The sequence below is a fragment of the Populus nigra genome, chromosome 10 (assembly GCF_951802175.1).
Source record: "Populus nigra chromosome 10, ddPopNigr1.1, whole genome shotgun sequence".
Taxonomy (NCBI): domain Eukaryota; kingdom Viridiplantae; phylum Streptophyta; class Magnoliopsida; order Malpighiales; family Salicaceae; genus Populus; species Populus nigra.
The window spans coordinates 4,578,671-4,600,752 of NC_084861.1; the positions used below are offsets into that span (position 1 = coordinate 4,578,671).

Here is a 22,082-nt window from a genome sequence, read left to right on the forward strand (position 1 = left end):
AAATAGTTCGGGTGGAGGCTAGAGGGTTGAGTGTGCAGAGCAGAGGGGACAGTTGAGTAGAGAAACCAAAATTATGAACAAGAACTGGAATCATGAAAATACCTTGTATTATTCCATACATAGTTTTGTTGGCTAATCCACGCTTCCGTAACAAATTTGGCAAAGTGAAGAAGTTTGAACATCAAGCATGGATATCACATGGTTACAATGGAAGCCACATATGTAAGAACCATATGGAACGCTAGCAACCCTGTTTCCTGTTTCAGCTTATTGGCAAGTGTTTTGCGCTCCAACAATCTTGTTGCTAGATATTCAATTTTTTTATCTACAAAGATAAAAAAAAAAAAAGTTGTAAATCCCAGCACTGTCAAACGATGCTTGCATGTATTGCTCCTGATAGTTATAGAGTGTGACTCACTGCCCCGCCAATCAGTTCGGCAAGTCTTCAGATCTTGTCAGTTATCTTCAAGGTTGGCTGCACTCCTTTTGTTTCAATTATTTAAAAAAAAAAAAAAGGCGAGCCGAAGCGGAACTAGAATGCTCTGTGTCCATACTATCAATCCACACAGCTTAACATGAAACAACTTGGCTAGTTTGAGAATACAAGCAAAATTCGCCTGCAAGAAAAAAATAATTAAGATTTGAGTAAATACCTAGAATTCATTCATCAGCAATGGTACGTCAAACTAAGACAATAAAAACTCTAGAAAGAAATACACAAACCTAATTTTCAGCAAACATGTCCAGAGGTATGGACAGCAGTCGAGTCTCAATCATTTGGTTAACGAATGCATATCTGTGCATAAGGTTATGGCTTGCATAAGATATCCTCAATTGTCAAGGGAGACAGAAAACAGCATATCAATATTCAAGACACCCATGTCAAATTTTCAAAATTATGAGGAACAGCAGCTCCATTCATCAACAATACGAGGTCATCCAGCAGTTGATATATTGACTTGGAACAAGGATGCAGTTTATCAGCAGCATAGAAAGAATGAGTGGTGTTATTAATGCTTATCCAACTGCACCCAGTAGTTTTTGTTAAGCACCTTTCTTTCATCATTGTTCTCACCTCAGATACTACATCCCATCTCCTGGAAGACGCATGTAAGTTTGAAAGTGAGACATAATTCGGTGGGCTTTCAGGTTCTAACTGAATAAGGAACCTACAAGCCAGATCCTGCATCTCAGCATTTCCATGGGTTATGGAAGCACTAACAAGCACCACCCAAACTCTTGGACTAGGTTCCATTGGCATGGATTTAATAAAATCTAAAACTCAGCCAAGCTGGCCTGATCGGCCTAACATATTCACAACACAAGCACAAATCTCAACCGTTGGCTTAATCCTATATTCATTTATTGTAGATTTATAGATGCGCAGGCCTTCATCTACCAATCCTGACCGGCCACAAGCAGAAAGAACCCCTACTATTGTTATCATGTCTGATTTATTCCCAAGATGAAGCATCTTGTTGTATACCTTCCTCTCCCTTCCCCTGCAATCCATAGCCAGAAATCATTGAACACGAAGACATTGGATCCCTATGAAAAGAACCATGCTCAAAGACTTGTTTTGCATGATCCAAGCTCCCGCACTTGGAATAAATGCCGATCAAAGCATTACATAAGGAAACATCACCATTAAATTCCTTCTTGATGGCATATCCATGAATTTGTTTCACACCAATTAAACCAGAAACTGCGCTACAAGCAGGAAGAACACCCACAAGCGAAGCCTAATTAAGTTCTACTTCATCCCTCACCTGAATTTCTCGAAAAAGAGCCAGTCCTTCCTCTAGAGATCCATTCTTCACATAACCATTGATCATTGCTGTCCAAGTACAAACATTCCCACCCTTCATGCTATCAAATACCCTTCTACCTACATCAACTTTATTACACCTAGAATACATATCTATCAAGCAAGATCCCAAATCAAACTCCGAACCCAAAGCCAACTCGTTTCTCACTATAAACCCACGAAGCTCTCTTCCATAGTTCCTTTTCACCATATCCCCGTCACGCAAACTCAAAAGAGAAGAGACTGTGATTACATCAGGTTTTAACCCCTCGATTTGCATATCTTTAACAAAATCTGACATATCCTTATCAAAATTAAGGTCCCCTGAATCCGCATATCCCGATATAATAACATTCCAAGCACCCACATTTCTTTCAGGCATTTCATCAAACAGTTTCAAACATTCGCCAAATTCCCCACATTTGCTATACATTGACATAAGAGAATTGGCAACTATAAAATCCAAAACAAACCCAATTTTAAAAATTTTCCCACGAATCAATTTCCCTGAATTCAAGTCACCAATCTCACCACAAACCTTTGACATCGTTGCAAGTGTATAATCATCAAGCAAAACACCACGGCATCTTGATAAAACCAACCAAAAGCTTCATTATAAACATGATTTTTCACACACACATTAATCAATGAGTTCCATAGATAAACACTCTTGATTTGGAGCGAGTTAAAAACGAGTTGGGACACCATATACAGCGTATGCAGAGACGAGTTCTGTGGCCAAAAAGGGGTGTTGAGTGAGACCAAGAGAGAGAATTCGAGCATGGCATTGTTGGGTGAGTTTGAGAGATTTGTGGGTAAGTGAGAGATGAAGTAAATCAAGGAGATCTTTAGCTGAAGAGACCAGAGTGACGGAATGGTCATAACGGGACCATTCAATATGCAATTTCAATAATAAAAAAATTGAATCGAAAATTCCATGAACATTAAAATTAAAATGAAATAACAGTACCAGGTTACAAAGCATAATTTTATGTTAGAAAACATGGAAGACAAGGGAATGAGATAGCAAATCAGAAAGATGACATGTGGAATAAGTGTCACTGAGAGAGAATCTAGTTCCCATCTTGAAATGGAATGTGCATAAATTGATTAAGATACAAATTTGCATATATTATTAGAATTTCATGCTATTTGTGTCACGACCCGAATCCCGGATCCATGATCGGCACATAGGCAAGGTTCCCCTCCAAAGTTCCATACCTATACGAACCCAAACTTACACACAAACTTATCCTAACTCAATCAAAGTTCAACGCAGCATTAATAACAAAATCAACTTCATAATATAATTGAATTGTCTTAATACAAGAGTTTATATAAGTTCAGAGTTTTGGAGCACTAACTAGACATAAAGAAAAGGTACAAAGTACAATCAAAAAGCAGGTTCTGAAGGTCCAACAAAAGTGACCTGCTATCAAGCTATAAGCCTGAAAAGAATAATAATGAGATGGTGAGTTCAACAACTCAGTGAGTAGATAACATTCAATATACACACACGAGGTAATACAACAATGAGAAATATATATACAAGTATGGCTCTAGGTTCTTATATGAAGGTTTCTCAAATAGGCCATAACAAGAAGATCAAATGGTAAAGTTCGTCAGAAAATCAAAATGCAATGAGCATGAGGCTCCGTACTGTGGGATGATCAGTCCACACAGGTTGGTGACTCCCCCGACCAACTAGGGTTCAGATACGATGTGCTCAAAGACTAACACTACCCTGTTAGCATGGGTATTCTGACTGACATACCATAGGTTCATAATCATAATATAACAAACATATTCATATCTCAAAGCTCAACTCATGACATCAATCAAATGAGGAGCTATCAATTCAGAAGTCAATTCAAAATATATACTGGTTCATATCAAGAATTCAGATTCAACAATTGATCATGCTTTATCATAATAAGGATAATAATCAACATATATATTATCAAGAAGCATGATCCAATTCATACTAACAAATCAAATATTTATAATATTTCTCATGCATATGGAAAATTATCCACTCACCTGACTCGAAAGCAACAAAACTCAAAGCTGATATCGAAGAAAATCCTACTGACGTCCCACCGGTAGAATATCAGGATTATCTGAATATAAAGGAGACATATTTAAGAATGACTCAAAAGAATATATATAACCTATTTAATACACTTATCTAAGGGTGTATTCCATAACCCTAATTTTTTTTTGAACTAACTAGTTATCTTTCCTAAAAACCCAACATTTAACGATTTTTCTAAAATCTAATCCATAATAAAACAATTAATAAAATTGGTAATAATTCACTAAATAACCCTCAATTATTCATCAAACCAATCTGAAAAAGGTAATATTACAGCTAGGGACTAATCTGTAATTTATCATATTCTTAAGGGTTAAATTGCAACTTTTGTCAAATTGAAGGACCAAACTAAAATTTATCATAAATCCATGAATATACTGAAATTATGTCCATAATTCATCCTCATTTCTGTCCAGATCATCTCATTATACTCCAGGGACCATTCTGGAATTTTACCAAATTTTTAGGGTCAAATTGTAATTTTTGTCAAATTGGAGGACCAAATTGAAAGTGTTAAACTCTCTTATCTATACAGTAATTCTGTCCATAATTCATATGTTATTCTGTTCAGAATCTCGGAATAGGCTCCAGGGACCAATTTGCAATTTTCCAAAGTTCGGGGACTAAACTGTAATTTTTGCAAATTGAGGGACCAAATTGAATTTTCGTCATCTTCAACCTCCAATCCAGAATTTTAACAGAAACCTACTGTTCTCCCCTGATTTTTAACTCAAAATTCACCATTCAAACAAAACTATAACTCAAAATCATCATTTTCATCTACAATCTCTCAAAATCATCCAAATAATCAAATACCCACAACAATTAACTCTATAACATTCAAATTAAACCATCAATTAAACTCAAAACACAAATTTCATAACCCTAACATTTATCAAAACCGAAATTAAAGCTAAAGAAAACGTATTATACACATTAAAGCATAATCTTACCCCTTTTTACTTATTTCCTCCAACTCCTTTTCTTTTTCCCTTATTTTCCCCTCTTTTCTCTTCTTCTTCTTCTTCTTCCTCCCTTCTCCCTTCTCTCTCATGGTTTTTCACTCAAAATATTCAGATCTCTTTTTTTTTTCTTTCTATTTATATTTCTTATGTTTATCTAATTACTACAATACCCTTATTTATTTATACTCCAACTTTTAAGCCTCCAAGGGCTTTATTGTATTTTCCTACTCATTAATTCAAAACATTACAATTTGTCTTTATAGTTCTTCTATCGTGTTTTTTTTATAATTTCTATTTAACCATTAAATTTAATCAAGTAGATAGAAACAAAGAAAGCTTAATAAAATCATCATAAAAAGTGTAGGAGATTTAGTGTCTTTGATAAGGTAGTGCAAAATGTATTTTAAAAATATTTTTTAATTAAAAATATATTAAAATAATATTTTTTTTAGATTTTATTATTGTTGTTGATAATAACTAATCAAAAACATCTTAAAAAAAATTAATTTGATAATTTATGGTACAAAAAACACTTTAAAAAATACATCCACACACATAAACAAAAACTCTCTTTCACGTAATTTTTAGAGTTCATTTGGAAATGTTAGTCAACTCGTGTTTTTAAAAATTTCAAACTTTTTTTTTAAAAATTAATTTTTTATATGTTTTGAATAGTTTTAATGCGCTGATTTTAAAAATAATTTTTAAAAAATAAAAAAATTATTATTTTAATATATTTCAACATAAAAAACACTTAAAAAAAACCATAACAATAATTGCTAACGAGTTAAAGTGGTGAAGTCAGGGATTTGTATCCTTTCCAAAATCAATTAGACAAGGTGACTTAAACAGTAAAAGCAAAAACTTTAGAGGCTCTACCATAGGCATTGACTCTTCTGTTTGCTATAATACGAAGTATATACCAGGATGTCACAAGGTGCTCTGAGAAGCACCCATATTCTCCTCGTTTCAATGTAGATATATAGTCTCTTTTTAATGGGATAGGAAAGGAGGATTGAATTTAACTGTACGAAAACTAATCCAATAGCATGTGTGCGGTTCTAAAACCCAAAAAAAAAATCATGATAATGATAATAATAGTGATTAATGAAGAAGTGAAGGTTGGATTTAAAGGAATTGTTCAGATAATTAAAGAGACTCCCTCTTTAATCAATAGGGTTCAAAAACTTTGGATTATACGATGAGGAATTAAGTTAATTTCCATGTTCTTGAATTACCTGGTTCTGATATAGATGGTTTATCTTTGATCGAATGAAAGAGTTGAGCTTAATTAATTTCCATACAAGAAAACTGGTCTACGGGTACCATCTTGTCACAGGTTAAAGAAGAAGAAAGAAAAGGAGGGGGAGGGGGAGGCGGGGGAGGAGGGGAGGGGGGGGAGTGAAAAGGTGAAGGATGGATAATTTGCGTTATCAAGGTTCCATATTCTTGTGAGAAGGTAATCGTACAGAGTAGTAATAAGCTCCAGATTAAGAGCCTTCTCATTTGATGATGGCTAGCTAAATACATAGTAACAGTTAAAATTAACACCAAGAGAAATGTAACAGTGCTTAGTGATCAGTTAACAAAAAGGTGCCACTAAATTTTGCATACTAGCTTTGCTTGTTGCACATGCCACACCAAGATTGCCATGGAGATCATCCAAGTTCCACAAGCCATCCCAGAGTATATCCTCGTTCGAGGCCTCAGGCACTGATGCATTATTGACATTGAACATATTATATAGCAAGCCATGCTCCTCAATTGTGTTGGGGTACATGGCATGAGGGGCCATTTCCTGCCTCATTTCAGGTGTACATGGCTCTTTATCTTCGTTTTCATCAAGTAAGGACACGATCTTTCTCATGTCCAATTGATTTATCTGCAGTGGTTGTTGATGTTGAGTTTGTTGCTGTTGTCGCTGCAGCTGCTGCTGCTGTTGAAATTGCTGCCTCTTCAGGTGACGAGTTCTTGCCTTGTCAGAGTTATCTGAAGAGAGCTTGGCCTTCTTCTTGAAATGAGTCCTCCAGTAATTCTTGATCTCATTATCAGTTCTTCCTGGCAAGCTTCTCGCAATTGTGGACCACCTGAGTTTTTTTAAGAAATTGAATTAGCTATATATAAAGCTTTATTTAAAAATCTCAACGAAGACTGTCGAAAAAATAAAAAATCAGTAAGGATGATGGGAGTTCAAGTTCTTACCTGTTCCCCCACCTAGCATGCAGCTCCACAATAATGCTCTCTTCATGGGGAGTTATCTGCCCCCTCTTCAGGTCTGGCCTCAAGTAATTCACCCACCTCAATCTGCAGCTCTTTCCATTCCTTTTCAGCCCTGCACAGCCAGCAAAAGACAGGGACATAAAATATCAGTCCTGACCAGGAGGAATACTATAGTCTACGGCAGCATTAGCAATAACAAGGTTGTAGGGAAACTCCATAAACGAATACTAATATTGACTAGGATAATTAATTAAGAAAATCCAGTACATGCGTCATTAATCAAGTAAAAATTGGGTTCCTTGCCACAGGGCGCGTGCACCATTTCAATCGTAACAATCTAACCGAGCTTAGCAATTTCCATGTATATCCAGATAAATCTCTAGCATGGTTAAATAGGCATAAGACACCGAGCCAGAGCTCAGTAGCTAAAGAAAAGGTTGTATGTGGAGATGAGTTAGATATACACCTGCAAGCCTGGCTACAGAGCTCCATCTTCCATCACCATGCAACCTGACATATTCAATAAGCAACCTGTCTTCTTCAGCAGTCCAAGGTCCTTTCCTCCAACCCTCTTCGATCAGACCACCCCAGGCCAACTGCCCTGCCATCACTCCCCAAGACATGTATAAAGGGAGGAATTAAGGAAAAGACTTGTGTTTATTAACGTGCAGGTAAAGTTTGTCTTCCAAATTCTGTGCATATGGGGCTAGTGTTTGTTGCGTATTTATATCTGATATTCCATCAGTCAGTTTAGGGTCACTGTCATATCATCCCTGTCCTTCTCCTCTCCTATAGTAAGTGTAGAGTTTGATTGCTATATCAGAATAAAAAATATCTGATATTTTTATATTTCTGTAACGAATTCATTTCCATAGCTTTTTATCCATTGTTCTGAAACATTAGTTAAAGTTAATGGGATCATGATTTGCTAAATCGATTCCATACCCTCTGATTGACGAGTGTTCGCAGAAGTGACAAGCCAATCAAGTGGTTGTGATGTAAGGATCAAATCTTTCCATAGATTGGGAAATGCCTATGCCACTCATACCACTACTTGCGACACGCAAGGGCATCTGGGAAATCTAATTAAAAGAATGTCAAGACCTTGGGTGACATGTCCTAATAAGGATAGAATCCAATCAGATTAGGGTTCATTTTATGCTAAAGTGAGACAGAGAGCTAGTAATCTCATGGACGTACGCCACGTATAGAATAGGGCTCATGCATTACGACACCATACACATGTTTTACAGTAGTACTGTCTTCCAGCAGTATTTCTTAAAATTTTTAAAACAATTTAGCATTAAATTAATTTTTATTATTATTTTAATATTTCGTGTCCGAAAGAAATTTTAAAAATCTAGAATAGCTGGTATGATCAATAGCCCTTGAAGCATAATCTAGAAGTAGCAAATATTTAAAAATACATGGGTGGTGGGTTTTTTAACATGAAAATTACTCGTGCGCCAATAAGTTTTCACCAGCTGTTTGATTAGCATACTTATTAAGGAGATCGACACGAGTAATCTTCATTAAAATGTTAATTAAATAGAATTGATGGATTCCATTTTGGGTGCTGGAGCCATTATAATACTGAAGCCATTGATGGTCTCGGTCACCTTGCGGACAGGTGTGTGTTTTGGAGAAGATGCTGGAAAGAAAATGCTCGGGGGTGGGTGGATGCGTATGTTCAGTCTAGCAAAGAGACGAGAAGAGAGGGCACAAAACATACTTGCGAGGCAACAAGTGCTAAACACAAGGAAACACTCGAGCATTATATGTACAAAGAGACAGTAACAAAGATAGGGTACAAATCTTCGACTGATCAAATTTCTAAATGCTAACATGGCTTCTTGGTCGTGTTAGGGAGAGAAGCATGGTGGGTCGCTGAAAATCATAGTAGATGAGCCCTGATAAGTAAAAAGAATGGATTAATTTTTGCGTTTTAAAAATATTTTTTTAAAAAAAATATGTGCTTTAAATTTTTTTTTAATTTTTGGATCATTTTGATATGTTGATGTTAAAAATAATTTTTTAAAAATAAAAAATATTATTTTGATGCATTTCTAAATGAAAAAATATTTTGAAAAACAACTACTACCAAACTTTTAAACACCCCCTAGGTCATTAAGGTTGCGTTTGTTTAATGGAAACTACTTTTTTAGAAAGTGGTTTTTATTAAAAAAAATAGATTCCTAAAAAAATAAATTATTTTTAAATGTTTGGTGGTGTTATGAAAAATGAGCCAAAAAACACTTTCAAGTAGTTGACTATATCATGAAAAATAAACTAGAAAATAACTTGTTAATATTTTAATTTTTTTTCAGGTTTATTAAGAGAAAGGTGATCAAATTTTATAGATAAAAAAGTTGAAGAAAGATAAAATTGAAAAAAAATAACCTAGTTTCATAAATTATTTTAAATAAAATAAATATTAATTAAAATAATAAAGACCAAGTCTGATAGATAAAAAAGTTGAAAGATGATGAAATTAAAAAAAATTACAATTTCATAAATTATTTCAAATAAAATAAATAACAATAAAAAAATAAGGATTAAATTGATATAAAAATAAAATTAAATCAAATTATAGGAGAAAAAATTGAAAACAAAATTCAAAATAAAATATATAGTAATTAAAAAATTAAAAACCAAGATTGATATAATCAACAAATAACAAGATAATTCTGATTTTTTCATAATTTTTAAAAAATACTTTTCATCCAAAATAAAAAAAATCTTGAAAACTAAGTTAAAATTTTATTTGATAAAAAAAAATATTTTATATTGATGAATTTGTCTAGTAACAAGTAAATATATTGAATCCACTTTTAATAAAAATAAAATAAACCGGAAAGTTATTTGTCATTCGCCATGAACCCATTACACAAGCTCATCATACATGACAAACCATAGAGCAACGTGTGACTTCACCATTCCACTATTTTGGCAACTTCAAACTCGAATGAACCAGAAAATATAACAACATTAAAATCGGGAAAAGACTACACGTGGCCATTTGCCTATTATCTTGTTGCAGGCAACTCTATCGGCATCAAAACCCTTTTTCACTTAATTAATTCAATAATTAGACACCGCTAATCCGTGTCCTGCACCCCTTTTTTTAACTCAAAAGAGCTGTTCCCTCAGCATGCTTGTACTGCTTCAGCTTTGTTTTACAGCTGAGCATTATTTATATATAAAAAAATAATATATTATACCTTATTATATTCTAGAATCTTATTTAATAATTTAAAATTCTAGATCTAGATGAATTTTTAATATAGCATTAAAATCTTAATTACTTATAGTATTAGAGTTTTAATTACTAAATGATCACGAATTCAAATCTTATTATTAATATTTATTTAATAAAAATTGAATACAGTATAGTGTGTTAAAAAATATATTAAAATTATATATAAGTTGTATTCTAAAACCTAGTCTGTATTTTAAATGAAAATAATTATTTAAAAATTACAGGTGTCAAACTACAACGACCTCTTGTGTTTCCTTGTTAGACACCTTCGGTGGGTGTCTTTTCAGAGTGATTAGGAGGATAGAGTGTAGAGGAGGATGCTGTGGGGTTACAAGTACAAATTCCCTTTTGTCTTTTCTTTCTTGGAAGGGAATTAACGTTGTCTCGTGCCCGTTACTTTCTACAAGCTTCATAAAGCATGGGATCACATTAAACAAGCTAGGCCAGATCAGGATATATATATATAGGGGAATTAGGTGTTTTTTTTAAAAAAATATTAAGATAATGACTTTTATAATATTTTTTTAAATAAAAATATTTTTAAAAATCACCATGTTATAATGTCAAATACACTCTTAAAGCGTATTTGAGATAGCAGTAAAGATTGTTTTTTAAAGTGTTTTTATTTAAAATTATATAAAAAAAATTTTGATATTCTAATTTTAAAATTAAATTTTTAAAAAATAAATAAATTATTTTAATATATTTCTAAACAAAAAATAATATTTATTACTCTCTCAAACACCCGCTTAACGGCTTATCATTGAATTTGATTGAATCTAAGTAAAGTAAACAGATGTCTTTTTTTCATTATTTTTTTTGAAGTTTTCAATGTTTTGATATGTTCTTGAAAGCCGAAAGCAAAGATCAGGTAGGTAAAGTAGGATTTTTAGAACTATTTTGAACTGAAACTTGCTTAAAATCCTTCTCGATGGCGTTGACTGTATCAATCAGGGAAGGTAAAAAGGAACAGATAAATTTAATATACAATAAATATAAAACAAAGAGAGCTTTAATGGTGGCGGACATAAACCAATCCAAATTTGAGTCAGATTAATTCTTAATCAAATTTGACCATACCTGTAAATGGCCACAAAAACATGAACGTAAAATGTTCTTCTCCTCTCCTCTCCTCCTCCTTCTCCTTGGCATGGACTGTGGTGAAGAAGTCATAGTCTCCTGGACAGATCTCTGTCCACTTGAAGGCATGCGTGATGACATAAGCTAATTGTGCACGAATGCTTGAGTTTTTTATAATGAATAAATCTGCCTGATTGCCTCCCATAAAACGTTTGCACGATTGGTCTCTGATTCTTAATTTTCATTGCGCCTTCGAAGAGGTAGAACTCACTCGAACTGCAGATCTTGCTTGTTTTCCTTGGCAATCCAGACATTTTCCTTGTCAAATTCTAAATATGATCACTCATTATATTGTGATTTTCTGTTTTATCATATTGAAAATAAATTATAATTATTTTGTAGCTGTGCTAATTGTGAATGCTACAGTATAGTTGACAGTAATTTAAACTCTGTTTTGGAACGCGATCCAAACCGCGTTGCTCAAAAATTTAAAATTATTTTTATTTTAAAAAAATTAAATTTTTTATGTGTTTTAAATTATTTTAATATACTGATTTTAAAAATAATTTTTAAAAAATAAAATTTTAATATATCTCAACAAAAATAAACATCAATCATTTCTACAAGAACGTGAGACATCCCTTATTTTGTTTCAAACTAAGCTATGATAATCTTCCCATTAATTTTAAACCATCATTAACTTAGACCTCTAGAACAATTCGTTTCTCATTAAAATTTAAAATATTTATTTTATTTCAAATTATTTTTTTAATAATTCTTTATTATTTTAATATGCTAATATTAAAAATTAATTTTAAAAATTAAAAATAAATATTATTTTAATATATTTTCAAAAAAAAAAAAAACTTTAAAAATCTCAAACATTTCATTTACATTAATCACTTAAGAAACAGAAGTTCTCTATATTAATTATGAACTTCTTGTCAAACACTCTCAGATCTCTCTAATCCTTGGTCTTCTGGACACTGCCGACTAATTTTAGCTGATGCCTCTTTTTACTTGAACAAGAATTATATCCTATCGCTGATCGCTGGCAAAGCACTAAAAAGCCTAAAAAAATCGTAAAGTCGGAATAATTAAGTGTTCTTTTTTCATGTCTATCCTCCCCTTCCCTAATTATGATTTAATTAATTGAATCCCTCTTTTATCTTTTCCTTTTAACATTAATTAATTTCTCAGCTCGATGCCCTACGGCCTTTCCAGGCGTGCTTTTTGACCCAGCTGGAGCATGAATGCCATGCTTGTCCACTGTTGGTCAACGGGTCAACTCCCTCTTACAAGGCCAAGCTTGAAACACGATTTGGGTAGGCATACATATCTGTCTTCTTCTCTAGCTCTTATCCACCTTCATCTTCACCACCCTACCAACACATATCTAAATTGTCATTGAACAAGTCTCACATTGCTAAGGATTCTTTTCCTATGAATCACTCCTGTCATGTTTTAATCATCATGACCAGACCAGGAATTACATATCAATGGAAAAACATTTATAAATATCTTTTTGTTTTTGTTAGAAAATAATATAAATTATATCATAAAACATCACCTAATAGTTTAACTTATTAGGTTGAGATGATTATTTAACATGGCATCAGAGCCTTGATAACAAAGCGGTCACGAGTTCAAATCTGATCATCCCTATTTATTTGATAAAAATTAAGCACAAGGTAAAACAGGCATGTGTAAGTTTCAAGTTCAAAGAGCTTTCACTTGAGGTGGCGTGTTAGAGAATAATATAAATCATATCCTGGAACGTCACTAATAGTTTAAACTATTGGGTTGAGATGATTTTTTAACAGTTTTCATCTACTTGTTGTTTACTTGGGAAAACAAAGAATCATCTTAAATAGAATTGTATGAGTAATATTTTTGTAACTAAGAGAGAATTTTAGGCATAATTTGTAAAAACCATGAATATTACCGTGACAAAGTATAATTTCAATAGTATCTTACCATACTGCCAAACCATCTAAAACATCATCGAACAAGTATCAAATTATGATAATCCTGAGGGTGTAGCTCAACTGATCATGCCCTAGATTTTTTCTCTAGAGGTTACTAGTTCGAGTTTCACAAATCTCAGGATCACTGGAGGCTTACATAGTCGTTAACTTTAGACCTCATGAAATTAATCGAATTGCGTACAAACTGCCCAAACATCCGTGTTAAAAAAAAAAGACATCAGGTGATAATCACTATGGATTCTTTTGCATGCTACGAATCACTCCTGCCATGAAAACATTTACAAATATCTGTTTGTTTTCGTAAATTTTTTTTTACTTGGGAAAACAAAGAATCAGCTTAAATAGAATTATACTATATAGCTACAGGAAATAGTGATTATAATATATTAAATGTGACGCCAATTCATGAACACTAGCTGGATATTGAAGTCCAAACCCTAGGAACACGATTACTTAGACCTTTCCTTTTCACAACCTTTAGCTAGCTTCTGGTAAACAATGCTTTCAAAAACTTTATTGTTATATAAAATATTGGAGAATTGATCCAACTTATATTGTGGTATTTGATTCCAGAGTAGACTCGTGATTCCGACTTCAGCTCATGATTCTTCCACAAGAAAATTGATTGTCTTACAGGACCAGATCGCTAGACTGGATTATTAGAGTGATTAGGCAAGCAATAAAAGGGATTAAGCATGTCATCCTCTAGATGAACTCAACACCGGCCAAGTGCTAGGTTGAGTTGTCTGCCAACAACCCTAGCTAGGCGTGAGTTTTTCTTTTTGATAATATATAGCCATTATAGTAATTTGAAAGCGGAAAGGCCGGTTATAGTTGATCAAGTATTCAATGACATGGACAATTCTTGAAAAAGAGTGAGAGATTTAATTATGGATTTCTACTTATAAAGAGAATGACAAAGGGTGGGTGTTTTTTAAATTGTTTTTCATGTAAAAAAATAAAAAATATATATTATTTTAATATATTTTTAATCAAAAAATATTTTTTAAAATAATTCTACACTACTAAATACACACTAAAATATATTCAAAAGAAGAAATGAAGTGATAAAGGATGGCTAATGTTCGACATGTAACCGACTTAAAATGAATCGTGATCTTAAATGAAACTATAAATAGAATATTTTAAAATATTCAATAAATATTTTTTATTTATGTCGACAAGTAAAGCCTTGCTTCATCTTCATTTTCATTTTGTACATAGAATTTTTTATTAAATAAAAATAATTTTCATTTTATAAAGTATAATTAACAAATATTTTTTATTAAGTTGTGATATTACACCATTGCTAAGTAATCTTCAGCTTAAACCGGCTCTGATTCGCAAAGAAAATACTTTAGAGTTGATGCCCAGATGGATTTAGCAGCTATGGACCCGGCATGAAAATTAGCATAATGATGCCTTTTCAAACTCAATTCTACACAATAAATTGAACTATTTCAAACCCAATTGGTGTTGATTTTAATACATTCAGGTTTATAGGTGAAACACTTGTAATATGTATCGGATCAATTCTTAATAATTCAGTCAAAATCAACTAATTTAAAGAAATATATCTTGATTTAATTGGATGAAACTAAAAATTTTGACTTTTTTAGTTTTTTTTATTTTACTAGAGAAAAATAAACTCCTTATTTTTTAGGTTGATTTTATAACTAATGATTTAGATATTTAATTGATTTAAATTTTAGATTAAATTCAAAAATTATAGCAACGCGTGTTATGTTTATTAAGGGGTTTGGCATGGAGTTTTGAAAAATTTTATTTTTTTTTCAAATTGTTTTTTTGGTTTTTAGATTTGTTTTGATATGCTGATATTAAGAATGAATTTTATAAAATAATAAGAAAAAAATATTAATTTAATGTACTTTTAAGTAAAAACTACTTTAAAAAGTAATTGTTATTAATATTCTAAACACCCTCTAAATGAATAATATGACAAACCTGTTAAATAATATTTATGTAGTTTTATTTATTAAGGGTAGAATAGTATTTTCAGTTTAACCTATATAATTCCTTTGTATTTAGGTTAACTTAAGCACTCATAATAAACAGATTATTGAGAATTATAGCCTCCTTTTATGTTTGATATGAATTATTTTAACATGGTATCAAAGTCTGGTTGGTCGAACCCTTGGCTTGCTAATTTTATGGAACTCGTTGTCCCTGTAGAAATCATGTTCACCAATGTCAGAGCCACTGCTGGTATCAAAATCGTTATCATCATCCACTTTATTCCCAGTAGAATGTTTCAGCACGCTCAATGCATTCCTTTAAAGCTTAACTTCAGATCCATTTTTCAAAACATCAAACATGGGTTGTTTGGCCAATTAAAAGATGGAGGATGAAGATCAAGTTTTGTGCTTGTGGTTGAAGAATTAATATTTGAACTTTTATTTTGGATTATTTAGCTTCTGCAATTTGGTATTTCTGTTATGTCTCTACAATTATTTTGGTATTTTATCTTCTCTTTAGTTTCTGCAATTTGGTATTTGCATTCAGTTTCTACAATTTGTTTTGGAGTGATATTTTGTCTTTCGCTTTTGCAAAATCTGGTATTTTGACTTTCCTTCAACTTCTGCAATTTGGTATTTCTGTTCTGTCTCTGCAATTGTTTTGGTACTTCGTCTTCTCTTTAGTTTCTATAATTTGGTATTTGCCTTCAGTTTCTGTAAATTTTTTTGGAGTGATATTTTGTCTTCCACTTCTGCAAAATCTGGTATTTTAGCTTTCCTTTAACTTCTGCCATGGCATCTACTATCAAAGAAATTGTTTGGTTACGTTGGTTACTTACTGATATGAGAATTTTCTTGTATCATCCTCCTACTATGTATTGTGACAACCAGAGTTCTATTCAGATTGCTCATAACTCGGTTTTTCATGAGCGAACTAAGCACATTAAGATCGATTGTCATCTTACTCGTCATCATCTCAAGCATGGCACCATTATTTTGTCTATTGTTCCTTCTTCCTTGCAGATTGCAGATTTCTTTACCAAGACGCATTCCATCTCTCGTTTTCATTTTCTAGTTAGCAAATTTTCGATGCTTGTTGTTGCCGCATCGTGAGTTTGAAAGGAGATGTTAAATAATATTTATCTAATCTTATTTATTAAGGGTAAAATAGTATTTTCAGTTTAACCTATATATAATTTCTTTATATTTAGGTTAACTTAAACACTTATAATAAATAGATTATTGAGAATTCTAGTCTCCTTTTATATTTGATCTGAATTACTTTAACAAAACCAACTCACATTTTATAATTAAATTGCCAAAAAATATATATATTAAAAATGAGCTATTAATTTATTTATTTATTGAAAAAAAAGGTGGAACTTTCTTCCAACAACATGATACCAAAAACATTGTGTTGGTTTCCAACTACACTCATAAATAAATTAGTGAGATATTTGAGTGATTATTATTCTTAAGAGTTCTTATGACACACATGTGCTGACTACTAGCTATTAAATATTAAAATATAATCCAATTTCATATCCCTAATTTTATTTTACTTTAGTTGAATTTTTTTATGTTTTAAAACTAGATAGATTATAAAAAAATGTATGTGAATTATTCAATATTTTACAATCACATGATTTAATTTAATAAATATTTAAATTTATTCATTTATAAATAATTTAATAAAATATATTAAGGATTAAACAAGAAAAGCCGAAAACACTTGCGTTCTCTAATACCATAATTACAAGCCCAGTCGAGATTGAGCAACCCAAATTAATGAAATTGAGAGCGAGTTGGGCTCAATTCTAGTTGTTTCATGGACTTGACCTGACCCATTTAGCCCCATTTCGAAACCATGTGATCCGACCCGCTATTGCTTTGGCGTCGGCGGTGGTGGTAGCAGGGAAGCTGCGTCCCCTTTGCATTCTCAATTTAAGCTTCTTGAATAATATCATATAGGCCTGCTCCTCCTCCGTCTACCACTGACAGGTAATCTTCTTTCTGCTTTCTCTCATTCATCCAGGGTTTCCTTTTTATTCACTGTTCGAGAAAAAACTTTGACAGTTGAGATATATATAGTTTTCAGTGTTAATCTTCAATATTTCATGTAGCATGGACTGGCGTTTGGTGATTCTTGATTTTAGGGTTTCTATACTTGATTCTGTTTAGTTCTCTTTGTTTATGAATGCTTATTATTTATGAAGTATATTTGTTAAGATTTGTCGTGTCGTGAATGTGTTCTCCGTTTTTTGCTGGTGTTACTGAAGAAATAAAAATTATTAATCACTGCACTGATAAGGTTTCTGATGTGAACAATGTTAAGGTCGCTGGTTGTTGATGATATGGAACTAGATTGTCTGATTTTTCTTGAGTTCCTTGTTCTGAAATAGTGCATTTAGAATGTAGCTGTTAGCTACTGCCTATTTTCTTTGGTGTCAGGCCAGACTGATTATTATTTGTTCTTTGTGTTGTTTTAAATTTGATTCCAGGAGGAAATGGGCAAGAAAAAGCAAATTCTTTTCGGTGAATCAGATCCTGATATTGATCTTAAGTCTCTTATTCATCAGCATTCTTTGTTGTTTGACAAGTTGATTAAACACATCCCCGCTAAGTTCTATCTACCCACTGACGAGAAAGAGAAGCCATGGTTTCATGGCCTTAGTAAGGGTGCAAAAGCTTCAGCAAAGAAGGAGGCAAGGGAAAATATTAAGAAAGCAAGGAGGGAACGTCTTGATCCTGAGAAGTCTTCTACAACAACCCTTGATTTGTTGATGCAAAACTTGGAGAAGGAAAAATCAAACAGCGAGAGTGATGGTGAAGAAGTGGAGATTAATCCAATGGTGTCTGGTTTAGAAAATGATGACCAATCAGTCACATATGAAGAACTCCGGCAACGACTTCATCGTAAAATTGAAGAGCTTCGAGGAGGTAGAGATTGTGGTAGCTCAGAGAGATCAAAGAAGAGGAGGGAGATGAAAGTGACTCTGCAAAAGAAACGCAAGAGGGAATCTGGGTCTGAAGAAAAGAGGCCTGGCATGAGTACTTCATTGGAAAGGGTGGAGAAGGATGCAGAGGAAGCTACAAAGGAGCTCAAGTTCAGTCATGTTAAAATGGGGAATGAAGAGGAACACGGGAAGAAGAAGAAGAGGAAGGTTTCAAAGTTAAAAGAGCTTGAAAAAGCAAAAGAATTGGAAGAAGCAAAGAAAGACCCAGATAAAGGGGGCCTGGTCTCAAAGAAGCATTCATGGAAAGCAGCAACAAGTAGAGCTGCAGGAATTAAAGTTCATGATGATCCAAAGCTTCTGAAACAGAGCTTAAAGAAGGATAGCAAGAAGCATCAAAAGAATAATGAGAAGTGGAAGGAAAGGGTTGAAACCCAGCTGAAAATGAAAGCTGAGAAACAGCAAAAAAGATCAAGGAATATAGCTGACAGAATTGAACGGAAGAAGATGCGGCGGATTGAGAAGAGAGAGAGAAAGCTCACGAGGCCAGGGTTTGGAGGTCGCAAGGAAGGTTATATCAATGAAGGTTTAACTTGAGGTGCCTCAACTCAAAAGTTTCTAATGTTGTGCTAGTCTCCTGCTCTTTTTCTGCCCCATTTTTTCCTTTTTTCTCTCATACTTTTTGTAGCATTGTTTCAAGCATGATTTCGTATCAAAATGAGCATTATTTTTTAAGGAATTTCTGTTCATAGAGTGCCCCCTGATCTCTGTCCCATTTTTCATGTGCTTCTGTGGTTCCTTCATTGAATATTGTTGGTATTGCTAGTATTTAGTCATAGCTTATATAACAAACACAGAAGGTTTGCCCCTGGAACAGAATGGAATGCGCAGAACAGAATGTAAAAGGAGGGTTAATTTAGCTAACCCAAATTATTTTGAGACTGAAGCTTGAATAAGTTGGCCAGTTTTGAGACCGAATGTTTAATTGCCATACTGGAAATCTGCCTTGCTGATACCTGATGACCGTCCTAGATAGAATGTTCTCTCAGCTGCGTATGTTCTTGTGTGTTCAATTGCTATGTACTTAGACTGTAATGCTGATGAGGAGAGGTAATTAAAATTAAAACTTGGGAGAGATTAGGGGAGAGGTAGACCAAAACCATTACAACAGTTAATAATGTTGGTTCAAAGTGGATTTAGTGGGGGTGGCTAATCTACAGAACCAACTGCAGCTGGTTTGTGATGGAGAGGCAATCATGGAGTTCTTTTCTTCTGATTAATAGTCCCTGCTGTGGAAATGAAAATAACCAGAGACTATGCTACACACACCCGTTTAGTTGGTTCAAATTAAACCATAGTGCTGGCTGCCGGAACAGCGCTGCTGTTATGTATAGGTTCACCAGTCCAGCCCCCACACCATAGCCAGTGTCACGATATCCCGGGCCATTCTGGCTGCTAAACGTCCCGGCGTGAAGCATACTACCCTCAGTCTCCAACCTCTGTAGCCTCCTACGTTTATCTCCTTGCATGCAAACCTTTAAGCAAGAAATTGAAGAAAAAATATCAGTTGACTAATTTATTGGTCTCTACAAAGTAGATTTGTGTTAGGATGTCAAGTTAATTTACCCAAAAGCTAGGGCAGTGATGCCCCAAGCCACCAGCTGATCCTGCAGCAGCTAGACTATCATTCCTCCGTGCCCTGATGTGGGCGCCTCCTGACAATTTTGATACTATGCCAACAACAGAAGCTAATATTGCAAAGGTCAGAAAGAATCCTGTTGCTGCATTCCCTCCAAAACCTGGCAATTATTTTTTTGTTTAGCCAAAAAGATTTAATAACTACAACTAAGTACTAAGGAGCCTAGATTAAATTAACAGATGGTCAGGCTGATTAGAGATTAATAATGAAAAGAGAAGGTAAGAACAGCTGCCAACATGTTAACATGTTAAAAGAATAATATATAATTTTATCTAATAATTTAAATTTTAAAATTAAAATAATTTTTTAATATAATATTAAAATCTTAATAATTACGGATTTAATCTCACCACCACCCTCATTTTAAATAAAGTTAATTACAAGTTAACATAAACACAAAATAAACAGAAAATGCACCTAAAAAATAGTAGAGAATTTCAATGATTTAAAGCATAGTTATTAAACTCGGTCTGGAAGTTGACCCGGCCAAGGAGCCAGGTTCCTGATTTCATAGGTCAACCCGGATCAACCTGGAAAAATTAAAAAAATAAATTTTTAATATTTCATATGAAAAAATTAATGTAAATATAGATTATACATATTGTAAACAATGAAATTTAAAAGAATATTTTAAAAAGTTTTTTATCCCACATTAAAAAGATATTATGTTAAGCTTTTAAGTTGAAGTATTTAAACCAAAAAAGTTTTTTATCCCATATCGAAAAAACATAATTTTTTTCTTTGAAACATAGAGTATATATACTAATAGGTTTCAAATCTCACATTGAAAAAACATAACTTCTTTCATGGGAACATAGAGTATATATACGAAAGGGCTTCAAATCCCACATATAAAAGATATTTGTTATCCTTTTAAGTTGAAGTATTTAAACCAAAAGTTTTTTTATCCCACATTGAAAAAACATGATTTTTTTCAATGGAACATGGAGTATATATACTAATGGTTTTCAAATTCCACATTGAAAAAACATAATTTTTTTCATGGAAACATAAAGTATATATACTAAAGGGCTTCAAATCCTATATTGAAAAGATAATATGTTATTTTTCTAAGTTGAAATATTTAAACCAAAAGGTTTTTTATCTCACATTAAAAAAAAACATGATTTTTTTCTTGGAAACATAGAGTATATATACTAAAGGGCTTCAAATCTCACATTGAAAAGATATTATGTTATCCTTTTAAGTTGAAGTATTTAAACCAAAAGGTTTTTTTATCTCACATTGAAAAAATATGACTTCTTTTTTTGGGAACATAAAGTATATATAGTTATATAGTAATGAGTTTCAAATCCCACATTTGAAAAAAAAACAAAAAAAAATCGGGTCTCGTCTAGGTTCACCTGGGTCCCCTGGATCATGGGTCGACTCGCCGGTCACCCGGGTTTGACCGGGTTGTTGCCCCAGTCAGTCTTTTAGTAAACCCGGACCGGTCCGGCCACTGGGTCGACCCACCGGGCTGAATTTGAAGAGTGCGTGCGCGTGCATGTGAGAGAGAGACTTCTTGTCCAAAACAGTGAATATCCTTCTCTTTTCGACAATGTTTGTCTAAGAAGTTGAGTCTGCATTTTACTTAAAACGCAGATGCAACAATATTTGGTAACAAAAAAAAATGTAGGTACTTTTCATGAGTCCCATGAAAATTTGCGTTTGAAATGCATGGAAAAGAAAAGTAGGTGGGAGCTGCTTCTTGCGACTGCACCATGCTACACTGTTCAGCGAACAGTGCAGCATGCATCCACTGCCACGCTCTTCATTTTAGTGAATATTTTTTTTTTGAAAAACCAGTGTAGTTAATTGATTTCACTTGCACTATTCACGTGAACATGCGTGAACAATATTTTTTTTGTTTTTTTTTAAATTAGTTTAAGGTGAATTAAATTTATTCATACTGTAATCTCAATTTTATTTCTGATAATATTTTACCTAATTTTATTGCACGCTCAAAAAATCATGAAAATTGTAGTTCTTGTCAGATGAATTTTGTATGTAATGGAATTGTAGATAATTTAATGGAA

The 22,082-nt window shown here is 33.0% G+C and overlaps 2 protein-coding genes and 1 long non-coding RNA gene across 4 annotated transcripts; 1 reads left to right on the forward strand and 2 right to left on the reverse strand.

The window, feature by feature from the left end:
• Positions 1 to 90: 90 nt before the first annotated feature.
• On the reverse strand, positions 91 to 4,974 carry LOC133704048 (uncharacterized). Its single transcript, XR_009843982.1, has 4 exons — positions 4,856 to 4,974; positions 3,848 to 3,927; positions 724 to 3,255; positions 91 to 617 (listed from the first exon to the last, which is right to left on the reverse strand). It is a non-coding gene; the product is annotated as an uncharacterized LOC133704048 (long non-coding RNA).
• Positions 4,975 to 6,339: 1,365 nt separating this feature from the next.
• On the reverse strand, positions 6,340 to 7,769 carry LOC133704179 (transcription factor MYB2-like). The gene is made up of 3 exons (XM_062128947.1): positions 7,554 to 7,769; positions 7,070 to 7,199; positions 6,340 to 6,954 (listed from the first exon to the last, which is right to left on the reverse strand). Exons 1-3 carry the CDS (start codon positions 7,708 to 7,710, stop codon positions 6,450 to 6,452), a joined length of 792 nt encoding a protein of 263 aa, XP_061984931.1. The 5' UTR covers positions 7,711 to 7,769; the 3' UTR covers positions 6,340 to 6,449.
• A 9,469-nt stretch (positions 7,770 to 17,238) lies between these two features.
• On the forward strand, positions 17,239 to 19,093 carry LOC133704811 (uncharacterized). 2 transcript variants are annotated; one of them, XM_062129812.1, is made up of 2 exons: positions 17,239 to 17,391; positions 17,892 to 19,093. In XM_062129812.1, exon 2 carries the CDS (start codon positions 17,898 to 17,900, stop codon positions 18,939 to 18,941), a length of 1,044 nt encoding a protein of 347 aa, XP_061985796.1. In that variant the 5' UTR covers positions 17,239 to 17,391; positions 17,892 to 17,897; the 3' UTR covers positions 18,942 to 19,093. The 2 variants fall into 2 exon arrangements, with proteins under 2 accessions (XP_061985796.1, XP_061985797.1); XM_062129813.1 differs by lacking the exon at positions 17,239 to 17,391 and adding an exon at positions 17,410 to 17,465.
• The last annotated feature ends 2,989 nt before the right edge of the window (positions 19,094 to 22,082 follow it).

What these genes read in the sequence shown, in the direction of transcription:
- LOC133704179 (XM_062128947.1), bottom strand. Translation starts at nt 7,710, where the DNA reads ATGTCTTGGGGAGTGATGGCAGGGCAGTTGGCCTGGGGTGGTCTGATC. An exon ending in CTCTGTAGCCAGGCTTGCAG is followed by an intron (nt 7,200 to 7,553) that starts GTGTATATCTAA and finishes CTGGCTGTGCAG; the next exon opens with GGCTGAAAAGGAATGGAAAG. An exon ending in CATGCTAGGTGGGGGAACAG is followed by an intron (nt 6,955 to 7,069) that starts GTAAGAACTTGA and finishes AAAAAAACTCAG; the next exon opens with GTGGTCCACAATTGCGAGAA.
- LOC133704811 (XM_062129812.1), top strand. Translation starts at nt 17,898, where the DNA reads ATGGGCAAGAAAAAGCAAATTCTTTTCGGTGAATCAGATCCTGATATT.